The sequence below is a fragment of the Saccostrea echinata genome, unplaced genomic scaffold (assembly GCF_033153115.1).
Source record: "Saccostrea echinata isolate AGI-Se365-2 ecotype Australia unplaced genomic scaffold, CSIRO_AGI_Sech_v1 ptg000034l, whole genome shotgun sequence".
Classification (NCBI taxonomy): Eukaryota; Metazoa; Mollusca; class Bivalvia; order Ostreida; family Ostreidae; genus Saccostrea; species Saccostrea echinata.
The window spans coordinates 579,923-604,756 of NW_026889783.1; the positions used below are offsets into that span (position 1 = coordinate 579,923).

The window sequence follows — 24,834 nt, forward strand, 5'->3', positions numbered from 1 at the left end:
CAGTATGACATGTGATCTCAGATACATGTGTATCAAAACATCCAATCCACTTCTGATGTTAAAATGATTTGCATGTATATCTGAATTCAAAGTCTGGCTATCAGAAAATCATTTCTTGATACCAAATAAAACAAAACATATTCCAAGTATTAATCTCACTGATTTCTGAAATCGGAAAATCCTTTCTAATTTGTCGACATCCAAATTCAAATATTTTCTTGATATCAGAAATTTTTTTTGAAGAAAAATCCCACTAATTGACTGACATCGGAAAACCATTTGTAATGACCCGAATACATTAGAGGATAAATTATCGTTGACAACCCAAGGATGTTTTACATTGATTCTCTCTATCGGGGGGTGGGGGTGTACTCAAAACCGCGCATGAATCTTTACGAGGCCATCTTAAAATACAGCTACACTTATTATAGAATTACGTGTATATAGGAAATTGCACTTCATAGAAAATTATAAAAAAAGGGAGATATGTAAGTGATATAGATGAAATCACCTATTTATTTATCATCTATTCGAAAAAGTGATATCTCCTACTCGCATAAGCGCTATTACCTATTAGAATAGGTGATATCGCATATTAGAAATAAATAGGTGATACATGTATATAGAATCACCTATTCGAATAGGTGATATCATTAAATGGCAATAAATACCAAAATGGTGCCTCAATTGAAAGGTCATCAAAATTTTAGGTTATAATTCAACAAGCCCATAAGCGGATCTGGAGGAGGGTCCGGACTCCCCATCCCCGGATTTGCAGTGTTATTAAATGTACATATTTAAGTAACTAAAAAAAATGACCTTGAACACCCACCCCACGTTTGGGGAAAAACTTTTTTTGTCAACAATTTCTGGGTTGATTTTTTTCCCCGACTGGGTTGAAACACCCCCCCCCCCCCATAAAATTCCTGGATAGCGCCTGAAGCTAGCTGTGCAATGTGTGATCACAAACGCACCAATTTAAAAAAACAAAAAGTATATATTCCTCTGAATATGACTTTAATACTGATTCACCACAAATACAAAATTAAAGAAATAAATTATTTCTTTGGTTTTCTAAGAATATGTCTAACTTTTTTTATGACTAGCATATCAAAATTACCATGAATTACAAAGAGAATATATTATACAAAGTGAATACAAAGGTGAGACTATTGCCCTGCTTTTACTGCATACACAAAGTACTGCATGTTAGAAAAATCTGAATGAATGATAAGAAAAAGAAAGTGTGGTTCCAATTTCAAGACAATTTAAAAATACAGCTGTCACAACATTGGGTTTATGCTTTATAGATATGCTGAAGGAAGACTTCAAAAACAGAACAGAAATCAAATGAGAGAAATCAACCATAGCCCTACTAATGTTGAGATTTTTTTTTTGTTTCTATTTATTCTCTCATAAAACTTTGATCCCCTACAGTGGCCACACCCTTGCCCCAGGGGCAATGACTTTTTTATTACTTGGGGATGATGGCATATTATACACTTATTTCATGACTACGAGGGGAACAGTCAAACTGTTGTCCCGAGGTAATGGGGAAGACCTGGGAAACTGTTGCCCGAGGCCGAAGGCCGAGGGCAACAGTTTCCCAGGTCTTCCCCATTATCGAGGGACAACAGTTTGACTGTTTCCCGAGTTGTCATGAAATAAGTGTTTTATTACCTAACCTACTATATAATTTCTTAAAGTAATGATATCGACATAATAATCAATGGCTTTTAAAATACATTGACAAAAGTTTGTATTATTTTTTAAAACCAAACTAAACAAGATGAATATTAATCAAATATTCACACCGATTGGTGTAAAATCAGAAAAATTAATGGGTGTGATATTATCATGCACTAATAAATTGAAAAAAAAAGCATGTAGTAAACAACATAATGATGTCTTAAAGATTTGAATATTGCACGTTTATGGCAAAGATCTATACTGAATGAAAGGGGCCTACATTTTTCCCAAACTACCCTCAGAAAAGGTGTTCATGGCCTCTTCTTTGAAATGATATTAAATTGAATACATATTTAAATTGGTATCAGGTTTACTTTTCAGATGATAATTTCAAATTGAATAAAAATGCTTCAATTTATATATAATTCAATATTATAGCTGTAAAGTACGTGAAATTAACTATGACGTCATAATGGAACAGTTCAGCCATGCAACAGTTCATTCTGTGACCGGGTAAACAGTTTTGACTGTTTCATGATTTGCAAAAACATTAAAAAGAATCAGGAAACAGTTCAAAATGCCTAATTACAATTTATATAGTAGGTTAGGTAATAACAACAACTAATTCATGTCCTGAAGTTTTTCTTATGATTTTTTAAAATGTTCTGCTATAAAAATATGTATATTCCTATGTCAAGCATTGGTTCCATATTGAGACCCCATTTGTCCCAGAGGCAATGACGTGAGCAAACTTAAATCTTCACTATATGTTTATATTAATATATTTTAATATGACTACTTGTGGTCATGTTTTCCTGTAGAAGAAATACCAGGTACCTAGATTTTTCCCCCTTTAGATTGCCATGTGAAAATGAAACCCATTGTGAATCCCCACTCTTTACCCAAAGATGCTTTGTGGCAAGTTAACTTGAAAATGCCTCGATGGTTCTTGATAAAAAGTCAAAAATGTAAAAGTTAATAACAATTGACAATGACCAGACTATGATCAGAAAAGCTCACTTCAGCTTTCAGCACGGGTAAGATAAAACGCAGAACAAACGTATAAAGAAACAAAACAAAAATGCACAACAATTATGTGAACAAAGAATGATATGCATTTCTTTCTCAAATAAAGAAAATCAAAACTGTAAATATGTCTATAACAAAGCATAACTCACTAACAAACTAATCTTATTACATTTGTCTACATGTATAGTGTAGGTACCAGTGTCATTATTATGAAACCTAAAAATCTAATTCCTAAAGAAAAAGTACATCTACATTTACTGATAAGGGTTCCTTGGATTACCACTTATAATGAAAAAAGAACTGTCTTCTATGAGCAATCAACATAAAGTGAATTTTTGTATAAATATATTTATCACATGTTTACTCCTTTAAACAGTGGATATAGCTCATAGAATATCGTTTTCATATCCACAATTGTGACGTCACAATGGTTTTTGTGTGAATCTGATCAAGTGAAATATTGAGGATTTACATATATAAAACAGAGTAAAAAATGAAATAACTATATGTGAAACATGTGATAAAAAGAATCTCCCATGATTTGTGGTTAGATGAGTTTTTTTTATCCAACTTGTTGGTGTTTTTGTCTCCTCACCAAGGCTTGGGGATAGAAGCACACAATTCGTTTGATAAAAAATCATATCCATTCACAAACAATGGGAGATCCTATATGTACATATAAGGCAAGACATGCACTACACTCAAAATGTCAAAAAGCACTAAAACATGATATGTGTTTAAAATTTTCATTCAAGGTGTTAAAAAAATCACAGTGTGGGACATAAAAAAGTGCATTTAGTTGAACTTTTGTAAAAAAATCATTTGTAGAAATGTCACCTTAATATACGATTAAATTCTTCCCCCCCAAAAATAATTAATTATAGAAATTGATACTTTGATTCAAGCTATCATAGTATGTCATGGATTGTTACTTTTGGCGGGGGCGTATTTCCACAAAGATCCCATGTTCTGGCCTCATTATGAGGTCTCCAATGGGAAGCAGCTCCTCTCTGGTCTGTTTGGAGGTAACACTGAATTTTCTGAAGATGTTGGAAAGCATCACTTTCTCTTCCAGGAGGGCAAATTTCTGGCCTTTATACAAATTAGAAATACTGGTATTTAAATATGCAGAGATAAGAAAACATTGTACAGCATCCACAAATGAAAAATTAAATATCTGGCCTCAGACCATAAATTGAGAACAGACTTCAGTAAAAATTTTGATTTTGAATATTTGGATTTTAGTTTCATATATGCATTTTAAAAATAGCAGGTTTGTATAATATTCAAGTACTAGTACAAGATAAAAAATTTTGTTTGATTATCAAATTTATTTCAAATATATATCAATTTGAAATTTTAACTTAAGACTGTACTCAGTTTATGGTCTTAAGGCCCAGAAATACAGAAATGTACATAATAATTGAAAAAAAAAACCTGTTATATTGTACTCTGTAATAACAGATTGAAACAATTTTAAATTCCAGCATTTATCTTCTCAATGACCTTTTAAGTACTGATAACACAAAGTAAAAGTATTTTCCAGGAATGCTTGCCTCATGAAAAAATATAGCTAAGAGAAATGAACTTTCATTTGCTTCAATCCAACCTACCAATGCAGTTCCTGGGTCCAGCTGAAAAAGGGACGTAGGAATAGGGATGTCGTTTGAGACTGTTTTCTGGTGAAAATCGGTCAGGATCAAATTTCTCTGGGTCAGGGAAGTATCGTGTGTCTCTGTGTAACCCGGGCGGTGTAATGATCACTGTCGTACCCTTGGGAATTTTGTATTCATCTAAATACATTGTAATCAATTAAATGCTAACATACCATAAAACTTTTGTGTGTTTTTTTTTTTTATATATTCAAAGGCAAAGAGCAAGAGCCACGAACCATAAAAAACGGCCCTGTAATTTTCGCAAAATTTCATGTCAATTTCGATAATATTGACACACTGTATATTTAAGTACTTAATACAATCTCTTTGTATATACCAAGATTTTTCAGTTCCGTTGTACCATAAGGACTATGGGATGAAGCAAACTTGTGAAGGTTATACAGAAACACAAAAAAAAAGCCATTTTTAGGCATTCTATGGAAGAATTAGATGTGGCCACAGTTATGAACATTCTTCTTATTTAACATGTGAAAAGAAACAGTTGTAAACTTCTCTCTAGCAAAGAATGATTGGTGTTCGTGACTGTGGCCAATGTTAATTTTTTGTTTATATTAAATTCTGAATTCACCAAATTTTGTGGTATTGCTTATCATTTCAAATTGTATACAATTGTGTTTTACCTATCTGCACAAATGGTGATAATAATATCCTCAGTTTATTCTTTACAATGTGTTTAAGAAATAAAAATGACAATAAAAGGCTCTGAAGCATAGTATTTTGCATAAAAATCTTATTTTATTTTTTTCACAATTAAGTGAATGTAAATTTCAACGTCAGTTATGACGTCAGACAGGTACGTCACAATTAAGGTATAATGAACGCTGCCAATTAAAGAAACCTAATGAAGAATGTGAAAAAAGTACTCTGAATTTGGATCAACAACCAACCCGAATAAAGCAGGTATTGTATTTTATATATATTAGTCCCTAAAGTTGAAATTAATTATCGATCTGCATTTCATATTGGGATAGATAATAATATCCATGCACTTATACAGACATATTTTAGACATTTGATAAAAATCTTGCAGCACTCTTACTTGTCAAGCTTACAAGTGCATACTTCGATATATTTACAAAATGGAAAACACCTTATTTTGTGCGCATGTCTACAGAAACTCTGATTGGCTGTCATAAATAATTTCGACCTTCACCTACAACGTTAACACATCCGGCGTCTACTTTCTGTTTAGCTCCTGTTGAAGAAATACGTTTTCTGCTTTCTGCTATACCAACATAATTGCTAATAAAATTTTGACACATTTCTATTAAAAGCAAATACTTGTGTACCAACAATTTTCTCCGATATTTACTGTATATTTGCAGATTAATCATTTCATATGAATTCTCCTCGATGCCCATAAAAGTATATTTCAGGTACTCGGACAAAGATTTGTCCCACGCATGTTTTTGTTTTCAATTTAATTTCTTTTATAATCTGTTACCATTAAATCTACATCCTCTTGATGAATACAACCCACTCTGCAAAACATTGTTCAACACACACTTCTCACATATATGTGCATAAAAAGGGAGAGAAACTAGGTTTGCACTTCCTCTCCAAAGTTTTTTAAGGGGGTGGGGGTGAGGGGGGGGGGGGTTAATGATTGTATAGTAATAAATATTGAAACATCTCCCTCTCAAACTATGAAACACATTTATTCATATATCAATCAACATGCTGGGGATCAACAGAGTTGGGCCACTGAAAAAAGTCATACTTTTCAGAACTGAAAAAAAGTATGTCACATCCTCATTTTGTGTTTAAAAAAGTCTATTCATTTATATCACAACTTTTCCACTTAATTAACATCAACCATCTAGAGCGGTGGGGTAAGGTAGAAGATCCATAAAATTGACAAGGGGGGGGGTATTAATAATCCCCAGATTGGTGCCAGATCCAAAATAAATAAATAAATAAATGTATGTGTGCGTTAAGGGGGGGGGGGTTCAAAGATTTTTTTTACAAGCAAAAAAAAAGTTATAGCATCTTTCATAGATAGGATTTAGGTACTTGCATACTTATTGTACAATTGCTAATTTACTTGAAGTGATTGTTTTTTAATATAATTATGTAATTATACAATGTAGTTTTTTTTTTAAATTGATTGTCCCTCCTAGTGACCCTAATGTCCAAAAAGTAGCCAACATGGTGATAAATAATGCCTGGTCCCTTACTGAATAATACTTTAATTACTTTTATTTAATTAAAAGAAGAAAAAATATAAAAAATGTAAATACTATGTACTCTTGTAGTAAGACTTTAATAAAGGAGAGAGAGAGGTGAGAAAGAGCAAATACCTCTGCATGAGCAGCATCAACATTTTACATTAAAAAATTGACTATAATTTATCCATTTTTCCATCTAAACACATCATAATAAAGTTTCAAATTAATTTAATATTTACAGTATGCCAGGATTTGGTCCAAAATATTTCAACTGCATTTTGTGTGGATTCAGAACTAAACCTAAAAATCGGAGACATGTACGGAAAGATATACAGAAATACTTGAGAAAAAGTTTCATGCTTGAGTCAAAAATTGGTGACACAATTTGCAATAAATGCGTATGCACATTTCACAGAACTAAGTCTTACAGTCCTCCTGCTGAGAAAGTACAGTGCACAGTTAAGGAAGCTAAGAAATCTGATCGTTCCATGTCATCTTGTCCATCACATATTAGGCTGAATATCCAAAGCACTGTAAGATCACACTCTTACTGCAGTTTATGTAAGCGCCCTGGTCCTAAGTTGATTACTGTGCCAACTGGAGTAAGATTTAGATTTTTTCTTGATCACAATGTTCTACTACCAGCGGGGTGTAGGTGTTGTCCAAACCATGTACAAAATGACAAAATTGTTGGAAACTTCAATTTTCAGCCGTCAACGTCTGTTCTTTTAAATTCTGAAGATCTAGAGAAATTAATTGGAAAATTACGCACAACTGCAATAACGTATTCAAAGACAAGAATCGACTTTGACAATGAGGATGAAATGACTGATGATGATTACATAACTTTGACTGGCCACAAAAAGTCTGACTTTCAGGAAATATGTCAACATGCTGAGCAGGTAAGGAAAACCCCAGCAAGGAGCTTGAGAACGTCAGTTGGAATTTTTTTGATGAAAATGAAATCAGGACTCTCTAACAAGCTGATGGCAACTATTTTCAATATTTCAAAGTCAAGTCTGCGACGTGCCATATCATCAGTTCGGATTGCGCTCATCAATTCCTTTGTTCCACAGTATCTAGGCTTTGAGCATGTGACAAGGGAGAGAATAATATCAGAACACATCCGTCCTCTGGCTGAATTCTTATTTGGTGATCCGGAAGAATCCCGAGCAATCCTGATAATTGATGGCACATACATTTACATCCAGAAAAGTGATAATTTCAAATTTCAAAGAAGAACTTACAGTCTACATAAAGGAAGGCCATTAGTGAAGCCAATGGTGATTTGTTCTACCTCAGGGTACTTTTTGAGTATCCTTGGCCCATACTTCTCGGATTCTAAAAATAATGATGCTGCAATCTTGAATCATGCTCTGAAGAAAAACATTGACAGCATTCGAGACTGGGTCCAAGAGAATGATGTTTTCGTAGTTGACCGAGGCTTCAGGGATTCACTAGATCTACTTGAAGACCTTGGTATTAGAGCACAGATGCCATCTTTCCTGAAGAAGGGTGAGAAACAGCTCTCCAGTGCCAATGCAAATTCTTCCAGACTTGTTGCAAAGGTGAGCATATTGAACCTAAAATTTAAATATACTCAATTTATTAAGTATTCCATTAATAAACAATATTTCCTGTCTTACAAGAGATAAAAAAAAAATCAAGGAAAAAAAAACATATAAAAAAAACCCCACTCCCTCCCTAAAATAAGAAAAGGCTTTAAATGGACTTACTGGTACATAATATGTTTGAATAATTTGTTTTCAGGTGAGGTGGGTAATAGAATCGGCAAATGCCAGGATCAAGAAATGGAAATTTCTTAACCATGTTCTACCAACAAACCAAGTGAAATATATAGGAGATTATGTTCGAATAGTGTGTGCCCTATCAAATAGGTTTTCCCCACCTCTATCCACTACAACAAGTAATGATGAAGAAATGGCCGCAAAAATGTTATACCTGTCACATCAAGTCAATAAACTCCAGGAGAGAGTTATTGATAATGGATTGGACAAACGTAAGGTTATTTGGAAATCAGTTGATGATGATACATTGGATGACTTCCCAAGATTGGATGAAGAGGACTTGTCCAACATAACCTGTGGAACATACCAGCTTAGACTAAGTCCATCCTATATAAAAGAACACATTGATGGGGAGGCTGATATTTACATCAACCGGGAAGACCCTGGCTTGATTCAAGTGAAGCTTCAGTCACGTCATGTGTCATCAAGGAAGTACACCTTATGGATAGAATTCACACCTTCAAACATTGTGGCCACCTACTGCAAGTGTCGTGCTGGGGCCCGCGTAGTTGGCGTTTGCTCTCATGTCGCAGCTGTGCTTTGGTATTTGGGTTTCTCTAGACACCAGGAGTGCCAGACTTATGGAATTCAGGATTGGGGTAATTCACTGTGTGATGCATCCATCCTTGATGAGTCTGATTCAGATGAAAGTGTCATGGAAGAATAATGATTACATTATTCCGACATCTTTTGCAGGCTAATACTCTTTCAACAAAGGTACCTATAATGATATAAATAAACAAATATGTACATACATGTATTACAAATTAACTGCTCAATAACCATTTATATTAGCTTAAAAGAACTTAATTGTAGATGCCTGTTGTTAATTACAATTATGTGTATATATTTAGCCTGATACTGCTTCCAGACAGCTTAACAGGTTGTTCCAAACTTGATTTCTCCCTCTTTCATAAAAATCATTACTGCATGTACTTGTACATGTACATATGAGAGTTATATCCATGTTATTTCTCTGTGTGAATTTCATATAGTTTTATATTTAGATCTGAATTTATTAACACTAGTGGAAACAGAGACAATATTTTCAATACAATTAATTTGTACATTTTGTGTATACATGTAATAAATTCAACCCCTTCTTTATCACACCAAAACTGTTTCCTGTCTTCATTTTAATCACCTGTCATAATTTACAGTAATTCTATGCAATAAAATGCAGTAATAAAACAAATTAATAAATAATATTTTAAAAAAAAAGGCAACAAAGCCAAAATTAAACACATAAAACAAGAATGCATCGTTTCTTTTCAAAATGATGTTGCAATGTAACAATTGCTTGCATTTTATTTTACACATGATAATCAATCAACATATCATCTGTTCATATATACAAAAACTGTTTATGACGAAGTTTATTAATACAATACTGAGTTATAATTAGGAATATATAGGAATATATTGTACATACATATATATTTGGTCGTTTAAAAAAATTCAGGAAAATTTAATTATCCCCCTTTTCAACTTGGCGGCGTTTACATGGTTTAAGCTGTTTTCTACCGTACGAAAGACTTGTATAACATTTTCGATAAAATGTCATGTTGTTCCCTGATTCATTAAGACTTACTGACAATTGCAACAGCAAAAATGAAATACGTACCAGTCCATTTTTCTCCATATTTCGGTTACAAACTCGCACATGCATCACAAGGCTGCCAGCATAAACGGTCAGGACGAGCCCGATCAAAATACTATATAATTCGATGAGGTTCAATCGACCTCGTAAAATACTACGGAAGAAAATCTCGATTTTTAATTAATTCATCAAACCATACTGAAAATATTATTTTCTTTTTTGTGTGTATTTGTTATATGCGACAATAATATATAATTATTTACATGTAGATGTACCATTCCAATGCTTAAGCAGTTAAGATAAAAATATACTGTATGTACATGTATTAGCCTGTATGTGTACATGTAATTTAAGCTTTCGTTTAGCATCTTTTCAGAAAAAAGTTATTCTTCAGTGAATTTTACAAAGACATATTACTTTTTTTTCAGTTAGATAAATGAAATTCTAATATAAGATCATAAAAAAAAATTAATTTAAAAAAAAAAACTAAACTAAACAACCAAATAAAAAGAAGAAAGTGTGTAAATATTCGCAACGTTAAAATGACTTTACTGGGTTTACATGGGTAAAAACAATGCTATAAATCTTCTTTTCTGAAAAGAAAAGTATTTGGAATATGGAAAAAATATAAGTATATTTAAAAAAAATATGTTCAAAAGTATAATATCTGAAAATTTGATTAAATTTGGACACAGGGCCATTTAATTGGTGCATCAAAGCTGTTCAAAGTGGTGAAATGGCATTATTTTTTAATTATTATTAAGGAATCGAATTTTTGCATTTTTCAAAATTTGAAGGAAAAAATTCACACATGTTCAAATGTACAATCTAAATGAATAGACATGTTACACTCCTTAATGTAATTATTTAAGCAGGATTTATAATCTGTTGCAATCATAATTGTTTATTCATAACACTGATTAACTATAAATCAATAATTATAACAAGTCACACATGACCTACATTTGCACCAAATATTGAATAAGAGCACAATATACAGTGTAAATATAGGTCTATAAAAATTCTCTCACCAAATTGACAGTCCTCTGTTAACTTTCTACCAAAGAACGGCACAGAAGGGAACAGTCTTAAAGCCTCCTGTAATGGATAATAAAAGAGATAATGCTTCTGACAATGGATATGTCTACAATTACTGCTCAGTCTACCATTACTTTATCAGTACTGCTCAGTCTACCATTACTTTATCAGTACTGCTCAGTCTACCATAGCTTTATCAGTACTACTCAGTCTACCACAGCTTTATCAGTACTGCTCAGTCTACCATAGCTTTATCAGTACTGCTCAGTCTACCATAGCTTTATCAGTACTGCTCAGTCTACCATTATTTTATCAGTACTGCTCAGTCTACCATAGCTTTATCAGTACTGCTCAGTCTACCATAGCTTTATCAGTACTACTCAGTCTACCACAGCTTTATCAGTACTGCTCAGTCTACCATAGCTTTATCAGTACTGCTCAGTCTACCATAGCTTTATCAGTACTGCTCAGTCTACCATAGCTTTATCAGTACTGCTCAGTCTACCATAGCTTTATCAGTACTGCTTAGTCTACCATAGCTTTGTCAGTACTGCTTAGTCTACCACTGTTTTATCAATACTTCTCAGTCCACCATAATTTTATCAGTACTTCTTTGTCTACCATGGCTGTAGCAGTACTACTCAGTTTAAAATTTCCTTATCAGTATGGTCTAACATTGCTTTATTCTACCATTATCAGTACTGCTCAGTAATTCATCAGTTATATTGATACAGCACTCCAGACCTATTGCCTTCCAATTGCTCAAGTTAAATCTACCAGATATTTAAACATAAACTATCCTGTTCATATTTTGATCCAATATATACTGTGTTAACTTACAATGTCTTAATCTTCAGTGTGTCTTAAATGCTGTTCTTATTTTGGGTAAACATTATCATGATTATTAATTTTAATGGTGTTTTTGTAAAATAATGATGTCCCAACTGATTCTAAACAAAACTTAGCCACTACATACTGTATGTGGTTATGAATAATTCAGATTCTTGTATTATGATACAAGAATCTCTCTTATAATCACATACATTGAAGTTGCTTACGGGTAATAGAGTAAAACTTGTTTAGTACGAACACGGATATTGCAAATTCACGGATATAGCGAAGTAATTTCACAGGTCCTAGTGACTTCGTTATAACTGAGTTTCACTGTAATAATATGGATATCAGGATAAACTTGACTTGTCTGATTTTCATGCATCATCTCTAACTATAACCCATTGTGAACACAATGTGATTTACCCAACATTGTTGAATTTATATGAGTTAACACTGTAGTGTGGACTGGTCCTGCATACCTCTATACAACACTCTAGATTTACCTGATTTTAATTGCCTTAATTCTATAGTATGTATCTTACCTTGACACAGCACTCCAGATTGACCTGAGTTTACCTGACTTAACTCTGTAGAGCCTTACCTTTATACAGCACTCCAGATTGACCTGAGTTTACCTGACTAAACTCTGTCCCTGATTTAACTCTGTAGTGCCTTACCTTTATACAGCACTCCAGATTGACCTGAGTTTACCTGACTTAACTCTGTCCCTGACTTAATTCTGTAGTGTCTTACCTTTACACAGCACTCCAGATTGACCTGAGTTTACCTGACTTAACTCTGTCCCTGACTTAACTCTGTAGTGCCTTACCTTTATACAGCACTCCAGATATACCTGACTTCACTCTCTAGAGCCTTACCTTTATACAGCACTCCAGATTGACCTGAGTTTACCTGACTGAACTCTATAGAGCCTTACCTTTATACAGCATTCCAGATACCTCATCTCCTTTAGATCATTCATTGTAGCTGGCCTGTCACTGTCCCCTACAGCGTACAATAGAATAGAACCTACTCTTATCTTTATGATTTTCAAAATGTTTCTTTTTTTTTTAATTATCATAAACAAACTCATTCAAAATGCACACATTATGATAGTTTAGTATTTATATACGGAGATGAGAGAGATACTTTGTTTTCTATCTAAAATAAACTCACCAAATACCTGGTCCATTTCCTCATGGACTTTAGCCTGAACCTGGGGATCTGCACCAATTAAATGGACAGCCCAGTTCATGGCTGCCGCTGTTGTATCATGCCCCTGATATTGATAAAAAAACAAATACTGTCAGATGAAATACTTAAGGTTCTTTTTTTATTAAATCAAAAAAAAGCCTAACATTATTTTGGAAGATAGTTCTATTAAATATTTGTAAATTGTACCATAGTTTTTTATTCTTAATCATACTTTTAAAATTTATTGTGAATCCGTTGCTATTTAAAAGAATCACATTTTTACAATCTCAACAATTTAGTAAGAGAGAAATTCTAATATTAAATGCATAATACATGTGCATAAGAAATCCATCCTACATACCATTAAAAACATGAAAAACATTTGAATCATTTTATATGATACAATATACTCTGAAGTCTTGTACAAAATACTGTTAGACCAAAACTGACACTCTGATAGTTTCAATTTAAAAAGTTCAGATTAATCTGCTTTTAATTGTCATGGTTAGTTTAATTTTTGACTTTCTCCTCATTCATGTGAAAATATTTACAAAATTACTTCAGAGAATGAAAAGAAAGCTTACATACAGTTTTATTCTTAATTTTATTCTTTAGAAAATGGCTACTTGGGTGATATTTTCTACTGTTTACAACATAAAATATTTGCCAGGAAAGTTATAATGTCAAACCTTGTTATCTCAAACTTGATGGGACTGAGCAAAAACTTTGAGATATGTGAGGATTCAAGATATCAAGGGTAAAATACTTAAAGAATAAGTGGGTTGGGACCTTCAAATCACTTCAACATATCCATGGTATTCAAGATATCGGTGTTTGAGATACCAAAGTTCAACTGTATTTAAAATATACCTCAAACATGAATGTGTCCACTTCCTCTCTGATATCCTCCATGGACAACTGGGAGCCATCTTCTGTTTTACACAGCAGCATGTCCAGGAAGGCTAACCTCTGACCTTTGCTCCTGTACATGTCTTCCTCCGAGTGCTGACTCAGCATTTCCTCCATACTGTGTCGCGATTCCTCAGTCTGACTCTCCATTTTCTCCTTGATTACCTTCATTCATAACAAAGAAAATGAGCTTTGGTTAAAAAAATACTGCCCTGTTAACTTCAAAAAGCTTTAGAAATACCATAGTGTGTAATAGACAGGTTTCCAATATACAAGGAAATACATTTACCGTAGTATGAAATATAGTGAATTTACAGATATAACAAGTTTTGTATTTAAAACCTCCCCCAGCATATTCGGTAGTCATATTTGAAGAAAACATATATATTGTGAATTTGCTATATATACTATAACAAATTCGTTACACAGTTATAATGAACTATGGATATAGTAAAGTAAATTACCAGGTCTCCAGGAATTTGCTATAACCGAGTTTTACTGTACTGTGGTATTTAAATACCAGAAAGTTTCTTTCTATTTTTGACTATTTAAAGTCATAAATGTTTTAAAATTGTGTGATTCAAAAAAGGTTTTGGTCATATGTTACCAACATAAATACAGGTAAATGAGTTGAAAGTACAGATTATATATATGTAGTTAAACATATACTGTTAAGTAAATACATGTACACTGATAATAAAGCCACCTTTTTAGTGAATCCATGGAGAATCTGAAGACATCTATCATGCTCCTTTCCATATCCAATAGTGTTGTAGAGGAAGTCAGGCCAGTACCAGGGTGTCCTCTGTCTCTGTAAGACTAGCTCAGTCATCCTATCACAACAAACGTCAGAATTATCCTGAGGCTGACTGTAATAAGCTCAAAAAAGTATATATAAAAATGTGCAAAAGTATATGACTAGCTCCATCACCCTGTCACAAACAAGTGTGGTGGTTATCATAATGATAACTATAATAAGCTCAAGCAAGTACCGGTATATATACACAAGTGTAAAGGTAAAATCAGATTATATATATAATATTAGCAATATTAACAAAATGATCATCACAAACAACAAGAGCTGTCCTAATAGGAGTAATGCCCCTTCAGGGCTAAGACAAAAGTAGCTTTAAAAAAGAACTCTGCCATCTCAATAAAAACTAGAGGTACTGTGAGCACTGAGCTCACAAAATGATACCTCCCGCCTACCATATGACTATAATGGCAAAGTCCATGTTTTGCTATGGGAGACCCAAAATAAGTGTCAGATCATCAAGTAAAATAGGAGGTGCACAATGGCATTATGTAATAAAGATTCTGTGAAAGTATCATTAAATTTTATTCAGTGGTATAGGAGGAGTTGTGGATAAGAGATGGGTACCCTCTCCATATTATAGAAAGAATGGCAGTGTCCATGTTTTGCTATTGGAAATCTAACCCGAAATATGTGTCTGATCAAAAAGTAAAATAAGAGGTGCACAATGGCACTATGTAACAAAGATTCTGTGAAAGTCTCATTAAATTTCATTTCGTGGTACAAGAGGAGTTGCGGACAAGAGATGGGTACCCCAAAGCATAACAGATGGACGTACAGACAGATGGACACCCCTCTCACTATACATCCCCCGCTTTTCAAGTGGGGGGTAAAATTAATCTACTGTGAATTTCCATGGCCTGAATCTTGTTAAGATATATTTGTAGAAATTTTTAACACCTATCTCGGTTTTGAGTACAAAAAATATAACCATCAAGTCCAAGCATTAAATTGTACTTCTGAACTCCCTGACCTTGACCTTTGTTCAGGGTCATGACATATCTTACGATCATAATTAACACTGAAGGCAAGTATGATCTTCTATAGTTATTTCATTACCAAGTTATGTTGCTGACAATAAATTTACACTTAATATCTAGTGACCTTGTCCAAATGGATATGGTGCAGGGTTGTTACACACCCTCTGGTCACAAGCAACCTTTGTGCTTAGTATAAATGTAATCTACTAATATTTTTTCTCAAAAACAAAGTTATGGCCAAATCATGAATTTTATATTTCTAAAGCCAGTAACCATGACCTTGTCTCAATTACCTAGAATCCTTTGTCTCATATCAGTTTCTAAGGTTTCTCAATATCAAAGTTGGGGCTAGAACAATAATTAAATAATTATGTACCTGTGACCTTGACCTTTTCAAAATGACCTTGGTACAGAGTCAAGACATACTTCTGGTCTTAAGCTACCTTTGCATCAAGTATGAGTCTCTAAAACTTTTTGGTTTTAAAGTTATTTTAGACAAGAATTTCTTTCCTCTAATTCCTGTACAAAAAATCTTATAGTTATATCATTTGAACTTGTGCACCTGGTATTTTCAGATTAATTTGTCAAAATTAAATAAAAGGTTATAAAAATTTTATTATTTCTACAAAGTTTGACAATACAAATTCAATAGTTTGTGAGATAAACTCTGAACAAAATATGTCTACAGATAGACAGGCTGACATGGTTATTCCAATATATCCCCCTATACTTTGTTTGTGGGGGTATAATTTATGTTTAATACTTACTTGTAGACAGACTTGACATAGTCTGACTCGCTGTTACTCTGAGCATCAACAGTTCTTCCCATCGCAGTCTCTGTCAAAGAGAAGCTTTAGTAGTACATTGTATGGAATATTATACAAAAGAATCCATAAGTAAATGGGTTACAGTATTTCAATTTTATAAAACCTTTGCCTTTGAAATTAACTTTTTAATGAAATTTAGATCCAAAAGCATGATTTGTACTAAACAAAAGTACAAGTGTGTAGTAATGTGAGTAGAACAAAACTACATGTCCCGAGGAAGAAAGTAAGATTGTCAGATACCACAAATGATATCCAATGCACAGAGGGTGATGTAATTGAAGATGTTGAATTCTCTTCCATCGGCCACCTCAGAGAGCTTCTTTACCATGATGGTGGCTTGATCATGGAACACACCCACAAAGTCATTCAGAATCTTGAAATGGAACGTTGGTGTCAGCATCCTCCGACGAGATTTCCATTTACTCCCAGTGCTAGAACATATCACATGGTGTGAATGTTATAGAAATACAAACTCAAAATGCTCATATTTTCTGGAACATTGGTGAACAACTATTTAACATACCCATTTATTATTTAAGCACAATTGCAGTTGTATGCTTGGTATTTGACATACGTACTGGGTACTTTTAAATTTTTATCTAAATCCTTGCAAAGTATAACTGTACAAATAACAGCAAGCCAATCAGGTACTGGTGAAGCTTATTGCATATAAGATATATCTCTGATACTGTGACACTATGGGTTCAGAGGCATTTATTTATTTCAAAAAATAAGATCTAACTCTAAGATTTTGACATTTCAACTTGTCAGATGGAATCCTGTTATGCTTATACCACTAAAATGGACCTCACAATGCAATATTGAAAACAGGAATACATAATTGTTCTATTTTTGTCTCTGTCCACATCTTAAGCATTGGTCTTTGAAATTATTAGATACCTGGATATGATATGAAAGTTAATCACATTTTGTTTGCATGGAAATCAGGTCATTGTGTCAGGAAAATATTACAGGTTAAAGCATCATTCAATTTTATTTATTTATTTATTGGGGGGGGGGGGGGGGGGGACTGTGATTGTTTTATAGACTTATTTTCCCACTGATGTCTTTTTCACTGACCTGGTTAGAAGACCTGTCCCTAGCCATGGATGGAGGAATCTATACTCATCAGCTTTATCCAAATGTTTACTGCTCTGAAGAATCACCTGAAAATATGCTTTGTATTAAGCCATGTCTTATGTAAGTCCACAGCAATTTTTTAATGCGCTAGGAGCCACAACCAAAAGGATCTAAAGAATGTACTATATAGATATTTTAATAAGGAATATAGCTTAAAGTTAGTGTATTTGAATATTCAGAATTTAAGGTTGCCCATCCTTCAAGATTGTGTTCCCCGCAATTTGATATGTCACTTAAGAAAGTTTCTGAATTTATTTAATTCTGAAGAGCTACCTTTGTTTTATAATAAAAAGATGACATAGTTGTAATTATTATACAGGCAAAACAGCAAATCTTTTTATCCAAATACATGTAAACAAAATAAATTTCCTGACTGGAAAAAAGATCAAAAACTATATTTCAATAAAGAAAATGATAGGTATACATGCATTTACAGAATTTTTTTAAAAAATAATTTAAAATGTCCTTTCCTCTAAATTAACTTTCAATCTTTTATCTTTGAATAGTATTCAAACTTCACTTAAAGATGGGTTAAATGTAAGTACTAGTGCTAGGATTTACGTAAATTCAATTTCTTTCAAAATGTTTTTTGTAAGATGTAATAGGAAATTTTTTTCTTTTCTTTTAACTGTTATATAAATTCAAACAAGTAAAAAAAAAAATCACAATTAAAGAATGGAGTTAGCAGAAAATAGTAAAAATTAGCAAGTAAAGTATACATACAGGCACTGTCCTCAACGAGGGATAAAAAGATTTTTAAAAAAAATAGAGGTGATAACAAACCTCAGCATACTCTGGTTTGTAAACTATGATCAATCCTATAAATCCAAGCCAAAGTCGAAATATTCCCCTAGCCTCGTAAAACTTCATATACCCTTCCATCTGATCATAAAACCCTGAAATCAACAATACTTAAAATGTCAGCACTTTAATGTACTTCAACCTTAGCTTTTAATGTGTATGCTTACCCTCTTGCTTCACATTTTTCTAAAACCCTGCTGCTGTCTGCAATGAAATATGACCACAGGTGCCATATTTAACATCATAAGCATCAATGGCCCCATATTTTTCTTAAAGGCAGAGATTTTTTACTGGGTGGTAAATTCCAGGTGAGGGACTCTAGGGGCTTATTATGTACAGATGTAAATGCCTTGAGGGCTAGCAGTCTACCTGTGGTCGTGTGTTCTTAATATTGAATCAAAATCGAAAATTACTTTGAAAAAAGTTATTAAAAAAAACAACTTTTGATTTATTATCATGAAGAATATTATAATTATTTCAAAAACTAAAGGTATAAATATTAATTATACATTATCAAGCTAAAAATGTTCAAAGTAATACAGCTTCTTTATACCATGTGTGGTATAAAATATCAAAGGATCAAAAATTTTAAATTTGAAGTTCACCACAAGTGCCAAATAAGGTGTACAGGGTATACAAAGAGACTAGTAAGTAAATGTCTATCAAGTCCCAGTACCCAATGATGAATCTAAAGGCACTTGATTGACAGGGGTACATAGACCAGGTATTTCTAAAGGAGGTGCTTGAAATCTCTTCCTTAAATATGTGAAAAAAAATCTATTTTTTAATCACACTATCAAATATCATGATTTATAAGAAATCTTTTACAATATTTTGTAAATAAACAGGGCAGTGATGCTATTGATGTGAAATCCCACTCTGTGGTTGTTCAGTAATAATTAACACACCTCTACATACTCAGGCTTGTACAGAGCAACTGTTAACTTTGTTCCCAACAGCAGTCGAAATATTCCATAATTGGCATAATCAGCAGTGAACTGAGTCAGCTGGTCAAAGAATTCTGTTAAAAAAAACATTATTACTAGGTAGGATTGCATCTTCTCCTGATTTTGTGGGCTACACATTTTCTGGAGGGCTGTAAAGGATTACGTCACATACAAGTATATCCTAATCTAAAAATTTCAAATACAAAAAAAAAATCAGCTTTGATGAACTTGATCTCAAATTTCCAATTTCTGTTATTTTCTTCAACAACATGAAATATGACCTCATTCACAGATTCTTCTTGGTTTCCACTTTATAATGTTCTAAATGTGCTCCTTTAATGGCTCCGAGTAAACATCTACAAAGTTTATTGTCTGTCTGAAACTGCTTTAGTAAACCTAGGCTTTTACATTGAAGTGTCTTATAACCTATAGTGCTTCAATAAGCTGTATTAGCCTTTTATACAATACACAAAAAATCTTGATTTCTTTTTTAGTCCCCAACCGGTGAAACCGGAGGGGACTATAGGTTTCCTCTGAGTCTGTCCGTCCGTCTGTCTAGCTGTCCCTCTGTCTGTCAGTCTGTCCCACTTGGTTTTCTGCACTTTTTCCCTAAACGCTTGCGGATATTGAGCTGATTTTGAGTATGTGAGTGTACCTTGATGGGTTACAGATCAAGTTTGCGTTTCATTCCGCTTCATTGATTTTGACGGAATTATGGCTTTTTCAATTTTTTCAGGGTTTTCCGCAATTTTCTTCTAAACGCTTTCAGATATTGAGCTGATTTCGGGTATGTAACTTTACCTTGATTAGTTATAGATCAAGTTTGCATTTCGCCCCGCTTCATTGATTTTTGACGGAATTATGCAGGGCCGTAGGAACGGGGGGGGGGGCACGGGGGGGCCGTGCCCCCCCAATAATTTTGCCGATATATAGAATACTATAGAAAACATAGCTACTACATGCTTGTGCCCCCTCATTAATAACGTCTGATGACCTTTTTTTTTTTTTTTTTTTTTTGCTTGTCAAGGAATTTTGGAGTCGATAGTGCCCCCTCAACTGAAAATGTATGATTGTGCCCCCTCAAAGTGAAATTGCTTCCTACGGGCCTGTTATGACATTTTCAATTCTTAACGGGAGCCAGATTACACTTGCCGGTAGGGGACTAGTATTGCTAATGCAATACTCTCAGAATGCTTGTTTTATATAAGTGAGCATTTTAAAGTAAAGATATTTTAAAATAGTTTAATTATAAGTTATAGCGCAGTAAGAAGCATTCATTAAGTTTAAAAGTAATATTGAATATTTAAAAACTTAGATTTATTTAATGTTTAAATTCAGCGATAGTTAGATAGTCGGTGCACTTGGGGTTCTGACCCGGAGGGGACTATAGATTTCATCTGAGTCTGTCCGTCCGTCTGTCTGTCTGCCCCTCTGTCAGTCTGTCCCACTTTGTTTTCCACACTTTTCTCCTAAACGCTTAAAGATATTGAGCTGATTTTTGGTAAGTGAGTGTATCTTGATGAGTTACAGATCAAGTTTGCATTTCGTTCCGCTTCATTAATTTTTGACGGAATTACGACCTCTTAAATTTCTAAGGGTTTTCCGCATTTTTTTTCTTTTCGCTTTCAGATATTGAGCTGATTTTTGGTATGTAACTTTACCTTGAATAGTTATAGATCAAGTTTGCATTTCATTCCGCTTCAATGATTTTTGACGGAATTATGGCATTTTCAATTTTTAACGGGAACCAGATTACACATGCCGGTAGGGGACTAGTATTGCTAATGCAATACTCTCAGAATACTTGTTTTAAATGCATTCTTTTCTAACAATTTTTATTTTTCAGTAAAACAGTTAGGAAAAAAAAATGAAAAAAAAAGTAACTACAAAAGACTATATAAAACATGAAGTGTTTGTGAAACACTGATGCCCCTGCATGGCAGCTAAAGGCCAATGTTAAAGAATTTTTTTTCAAAAGTAGGCCAAACTCCAAGTTCAAAAATGTTGGTACAAAAAAAAAGTTATGGGCAAAATTTAAGGTATTACAAAAGTAGGTCTAACTCCAAGGTCAAGGTGTTGAGGTCAAAAATGTTGGTACAAAAAGAAAGGCCTTGTCACTAGAAATACACAAGTACATGAATAACTACAATTGTTCAGAAGTTATGGGCAAGGTTAAAGTTTTTCAAAAGTAGGTCAAACTCCATGGTTAGGTGTTGAGGTAAAAAAAAATGTTTTTACCCAAATAAAGGTCTTGTCACAAGAAATATACCCCAGTACATGTGAAATATGAAAAGCCTAGCACCACAATTCAGATGTTATGGGCAACGTTAAAATTTTTCAAAAGTAGGTTGAACTCATGAGGTAAAAAAAATGTTATTACACAAAGAAGGTCCTGTCACAGGGAAATCACATAAGACATACAAATGTCAGATGTCAGGCTCAGATCCAGGAATTTTTTCCAGGGTGGGGGTAGGGGGTGTTTCCACCCAGTCAAAAAACTTCCAACCCAGAAAATTTCTTGACAAATAAAAAAAACAACACTAAAATCCTTTCTCAGTCGTATCAAACCCCGAAAATTTCTTGACAAGCAAAGAAAAAAAAGATGTAATGTCCATTCCCAAACGTGAAAAAAACTTTTTCATGGCGATGTTGGTGGGGAGTCAACATTTTCTAGAGGGGTCCAAAGTCACTTTTTATTTGGTTCAGTATATACTTTTAATAACTCTGGAAATTCCAAGGGGGAGGGGTCTGGACCCCCCCCCCGCCCCCCCCCCCCCCCTTCTAGATGTTATAGGTGTTATGGCCAAGGTAAAAGGTGGTTTAAATTTTTCAAAAAATAGGTTATACTCAAAGGTCAAAGTCATAAGGTCAAAAATGTTGGTATTTAATGAAAAGATCTTGTCATAAGGAATATACATGTAAAATAAGATAGCCCTAGCACCTGACCATTTAAAAGTTATGGGCAAAATTAGTTTTTGCAGACAAATGGACTGTCCAAAAACTACTGTACAGCAGGAAATTAACTTGTGGAGTTAATATTTGCCGCTATATTTACAGAAATAAAAACTCCGCGAATTCAACATAAAATGAATAATTCTTCCAAAATTTATAAGGATAAATCTTTTCCGATCGCGATTTTATCCTGCTGTACAGTATATGCTCCCGAATCTTTGATTAAAGGGGTTTAAAATAATGGTGGTAGTGAATATTTGCCAGTATTTTGATTAAATATTCTACAAAAACATATAACTACACTGAGAGGGAAAAATTCTTGCTAGCTATATTGGTTATTATAATACAGAGATGAATATCCTACCTGTGTGATATTTTGTACTGTATGAATGATTGTTTTTCACAATGTTTACAATTTAAAATGACCCTGGATATATCTAAAAGGTTTAAAATATTAAATTAAATGATAATGACGAGAAAATGAGAGAAAAAAAATCCATTAGACAAGTCTCATCATGATCAAGCTCTTTGGAATAGCCAATAAGCTACTCAGCTTTCCAAACTTGATAGCTAAAAGGATTATGCCAGATGTGTGTAATGTTAGTTAGAATAATCTAACTGTGCCTCGGGACAAGCCCTCACCACAGTTAGAATACGTCCCATATACTTGCAATGTAGCAAATCGGAGTGGATCCACTCCGAAATGATTTTGAAGAATACAAAAGGAATTGCACTGAAAATAACTACCAAATTAATCATAACAAACCTTTTTGAGATTGTATATGCCTTTTAACCCAAAAAATAATCCATTTAAATATGAAAATTGAACTCATTTTCTCAACGATTCTTTCCTCGCTTCAAATTTAACGCCATGTTGACATTCGGAACTCCCTGGATTGTTCATAGAAAATACACAGAGTTCGAGTTATCGCCCGTGTTTATTTTGCAACATTGCCAATATATGGAACGAATTCTATCATTAAACCGGGTCCATAGTACAATATCATTTTAACGATAGAACGTTCTATCTAGTGTAATGTATGTAAGATAGTTGACATGGTTGATGAGTAAAACAGGTCCAGCAAAATCTCTTGATTTAGCTGTATAGCTTGAATTAGCAATAAAGCTTTATTAAGCTATTCATAATAAGTTAAACTTTGTTATCTCGAACACTGATACCTCAAATAGACAAATACCATGTATATGTCGTAGTGATTTGGAAGTCACAATCCCTTATTTTTTAAGTAAAAGATATCTTGAATCCTCCAATATCTAAGGGTGCAACGATAAACCATTTGACGGTTTATCGCGGTATATTTTTCCACGGTTCAATTTACGATACGCAAAACTGATATCGCGGTTCGGTTCAATCGGTCCAGAATTATCCGAATCGTCCATTTTGTTTGCTTTTTTACAATTTCAAAATGGCGTCCGCGCAAAACGTGAAGTCGCCGATAACGCTTTAACGGAAGTTAAATAATCTCCAGCATCTTACAGACCTCAGATTTAACACGGAGAAGGACTTAATGTGATTATAGGTTATAGATGTTAAGACAAATGATAAACCCTTTAGATCGAAACGTATTCCTTGGTAATACACGATATTTCATCACGTGTTTATTTCGATGAATATTCACTGTCTTGTTGACTAAAATGTGTTAACACGAGAAATATGACAACTGTTTTTCTACGTAAATAAAATGAATAAAAGAATTGAGTGTCTTCCTTTTTCATTCCAATTTAAAAGGAAGATTATTAGGAAAGGTTCCCGTAGTTCCCTGTAAATGTTCATCATTGGTTTAGAAAATTGTCAAAACTCAAAGATCTATCCAACAGTCCAATTCAAGTTAACAAAATCTTATTTTGATTATTATTTAAAAATATGAACATTTTATATAACCCTGTCAAGTTTTTAAAAAATATGATGACAAACTTGAAAGACTTTTTAACCTTGTCATGTATCGTGATACGTATCGTATCGTGAACTGAATACCGTGATACGTATCGTATCGTGAGGTTAGTGTATCGTTGCACCCCTACCAATATCTCAAATTTTTTTCTTGGTCCTATTGAGTTCGAGATAACGAAGTTTGACTGTTCTGTTATTTCATCACCCTTTTTTCTTAAATGTGGTTTTTTTTCAGCATGCACAAAAAGTTGCACTTTGGCACAGTGATAGTATTAAAACTTGAACTCTTCATATATTAAGTGATACCTCTGCTGGTATGTTTTAGCTGGTGAGCATTTCCAAGAATTGGTAAGGCTACTGGACCTGGAATTATATCAATCTTTTTCCTTGATAACTCTCTTTTAATTACCCATGCTGTAAAAAGTATAATAGCTACAGCCAAAATTATTGCCGCTGCCATTTTGACCAACTATTCCAGTCACATGACAGATCTAAATCCACCTAGCGGAAATTACGGTA

The 24,834-nt window shown here is 33.5% G+C and overlaps 1 protein-coding gene across 2 annotated transcripts; it reads right to left on the bottom strand.

Moving 5' to 3' along the window:
- Positions 1 to 2,297: 2,297 nt before the first annotated feature.
- LOC133199476 (cytochrome P450 4V2-like) lies at positions 2,298 to 24,792 on the bottom strand. 2 transcript variants are annotated; one of them, XM_061335287.1, is made up of 12 exons: positions 24,622 to 24,792; positions 18,490 to 18,602; positions 17,647 to 17,732; positions 16,807 to 16,997; positions 16,507 to 16,576; positions 14,652 to 14,778; positions 13,907 to 14,110; positions 13,019 to 13,121; positions 12,780 to 12,847; positions 11,002 to 11,068; positions 4,332 to 4,511; positions 2,298 to 3,810 (listed from the first exon to the last, which is right to left on the bottom strand). In XM_061335287.1, exons 1-12 carry the CDS (start codon positions 24,773 to 24,775, stop codon positions 3,647 to 3,649), a joined length of 1,527 nt encoding a protein of 508 aa, XP_061191271.1. In that variant the 5' UTR covers positions 24,776 to 24,792; the 3' UTR covers positions 2,298 to 3,646. The 2 variants fall into 2 exon arrangements, with proteins under 2 accessions (XP_061191271.1, XP_061191272.1); XM_061335288.1 differs by lacking the exon at positions 18,490 to 18,602 and adding an exon at positions 19,416 to 19,528.
- Positions 24,793 to 24,834: the final 42 nt, after the last annotated feature.